Raw genomic sequence first — 2,654 nt, 5'->3', positions numbered from 1 at the left:
TGGAATCCACTGCACCTCGATCTTAATTAGGATTTTTATGTCAATTAATCATCTCCACGCAGCAGCCTTACCATATGCAAAGCGGGCAGAAACAACGCCTCCGAGCGTCCCACAAGAATTAACTCGACATTAAAAAATTGTAAAAAATTCACACAACAAATTGATAATAACCCAAAATTGAGGGGTTGGTCAAAAGCCACGAGGCAAAGACTAAACACATGAAGGCCCATTGGGTGAATAAGTACAGGCTTAGTGCGTAAATCACGGATTGCTGGGGGGTACCTCATGTCCGGCAGGACAACTCCGACCTCAATAAAAAGGTCTCCAGGTGCCTCTGCTCCTCACACAGCTTCAGCTCTCAGCAAGAACAAGAACGGTGAGTGCTTCCTACCAGAGATCCTTGGTTCTCTTGGTTCTTTGGCTTTGGGCAAGAGGTGGACTGAGGCTGGGTCGCTGTGTGTGATCTCTGCAGGGTGGTGGGATGGATGAACCTTCAAAGGTGTCTTCGGACCCAAAATGTTCTTTGGCTTTGTGGTTCCATGGGTTTTTGATTCCATGGCTTTGTGATTCCGCGGATTTATGGTTCCAAGGGTTTTTGATTCCAAGGGTTTATGGATCCATGGGTTTAAGGTTCCATGGCTTTGCGGTTCCGTGGGTTTTGCGATTCCATGGTTTTAGTGTTTACAGGGTTCCGTGATCTACAGCTCTCCCTGAAATCCAGATTTTTCTGAGACTGTTGATCTGCTGCCTCTTGGAAAAGACGGACAGAGCACAGTGGAAAATGAGCTGCTTGGGGTGGAAATTCAGGGAGGAGCACAGAACAGGCAGCTCCCAGGAGAGTTCAAATATCTCTGGGACACTGCAGGAGTCGCTTCGATTCCTGCGAGGATCTTGGGTTTCCAACTCAAGACAAAAAAAAATAGGAAAAGGGGTGGGATGAGGGCCTGGGTAGGGTGGAAAGATGGGTTGAATCTCAAAGTCCTTTGTGTTCCAGGTCCTCGCTCCAGCCACCCTTCACTCCTCTCCCAACACCATGTGCTCCACTGGATGCTGTTCCACGGGATGCTGCTCTGTCGTGAAGAGCAAGACCGTGTGCTGCACCCCCTGCAAGACTGTGTGCTGCAGCCCATGCAAGACCGTGTGCTGCAGCCCCTGCAAGACTGTGTGCTGCAGCCCATGCAAGACTGTGTGCTGCAGCCCATGCAAGACCGTGTGCTGCAGTCCCTGCAAGACCGTGTGCTGCTCCCCGTGCCAGCAGTCCTGCTGCTGTGACCCGTGCCAGTCTTGCTGTGACCCATGCCAGAAGCCTTGCTGTGACCCGTGCCAGTCCTGCTGTGACCCGTGCCAGTCCTGCTGTGATCCATGCCAGAAGCCCTGCTGTGACCCGTGCCAGAGCTGCTGTGACCCGTGCCAGAAGCCCTGCTGTGAGCCATGCAAGACTGTCTGCTGTGACCCATGCCAGACCTGCTGTGACCCATGCCAGAAGCCTTGCTGTGACCCATGCCAGAGCTGCTGTGACCCGTGCCAGAAGCCCTGCTGTGATCCATGCCAGAGCTGCTGTGACCCGTGCCAGAAGCCTTGCTGTGACCCGTGCCAGTCCTGCTGTGACCCGTGCCAGAGCTGCTGTGACCCGTGCCAGAAGCCCTGCTGTGAGCCATGCAAGACTGTCTGCTGTGACCCGTGCCAGACCTGCTGTGATCCATGCCAGAAGCCTTGCTGTGACCCGTGCCAGACCTGCTGTGATCCATGCCAGAAGCCTTGCTGTGACCCGTGCCAGAGCTGCTGTGATCCATGCCAGAAGCCTTGCTGTGACCCGTGCCAGAGCTGCTGTGACCCGTGCCAGAAGCCCTGCTGTGATCCATGCCAGACCTGCTGTGATCCATGCCAGAAGCCTTGCTGTGACCCATGCCAGACCTGTTGTGACCCGTGCCAGAAGCCTTGCTGTGACCCGTGCCAGTCCTGCTGTGACCCGTGCCAGAGCTGCTGTGACCCTTGCCAGAAGCCCTGCTGTGACCCGTGCCAGACCTGTTGTGATCCATGCCAGAAGCCCTGCTGTGACCCGTGCCAGTCCTGCTGTGACCCGTGCCAGTCCTGCTGTGACCCGTGCCAGTCCGTGTGCTGCACCAAGGTGTGCCACAAGTCCGTGTGCTGTGTCCCACGGCCCTGCTGCTCTCCCTGCTGCGTGGTGAAGAAGCCCGTGGTGGTTTGCTGCACCCCCGTGAGGAAGTACTGCACCCCCTGCATCCCCATCCAGCAGTGCTGTGCCAGCCTCAGGAAGACCTGCTAAACTGCCCCAGGTGGCTCTGAGAATGGGCACAAGGAGGTGAAAAGCTCCTCATTTGCCTCTGGTTCTCATGGTGATGGAGACAATTCGTTGCGGTTTTCTTCTTCTTTCCAAGCTTAAGCTTCTGCTCCTTTCTGTCCCTTATTTATCAGTTGTCTTTAGTTATTGACTCTCTTTAATTAATTATTGACTGTCTTGAGTAGGCCTGAATTTATCTCCCATTGTATAAGGCATTAGATATTAGTGGGGTGTTAATTCTCCTCTTGGTGTTTGGGGAACCTTTGGTGTCACTGTGACCGCTCCTCATTTCCTCTCTTGACTTGTAGACAATAAAACTTGGCATTAAGCAAAACACAACATTTGGTCTTTT

General features: G+C 53.8%; 1 protein-coding gene across 1 annotated transcript; it reads left to right on the top strand.

The window, feature by feature from the left end:
- Window positions 1–285: 285 nt before the first annotated feature.
- On the top strand, window positions 286–2,287 carry LOC139585078 (keratin-associated protein 10-1-like). The gene is given in 3 exon segments (XM_071417517.1): window positions 286–315; window positions 317–376; window positions 995–2,287. Coding segments are annotated over 3 exon segments (1,383 nt in total).
- Window positions 2,288–2,654: the final 367 nt, after the last annotated feature.

Source organism: Agelaius tricolor, unplaced genomic scaffold, assembly GCF_023055355.1.
Source record: "Agelaius tricolor isolate 1412-34295 unplaced genomic scaffold, bAgeTri1.0.p SCAF_69, whole genome shotgun sequence".
Classification (NCBI taxonomy): domain Eukaryota; kingdom Metazoa; phylum Chordata; class Aves; order Passeriformes; family Icteridae; genus Agelaius; species Agelaius tricolor.
The sequence above is the reverse complement of the archived record's forward strand: the minus strand, read 5'-3'. Positions and strand labels throughout refer to the sequence as shown.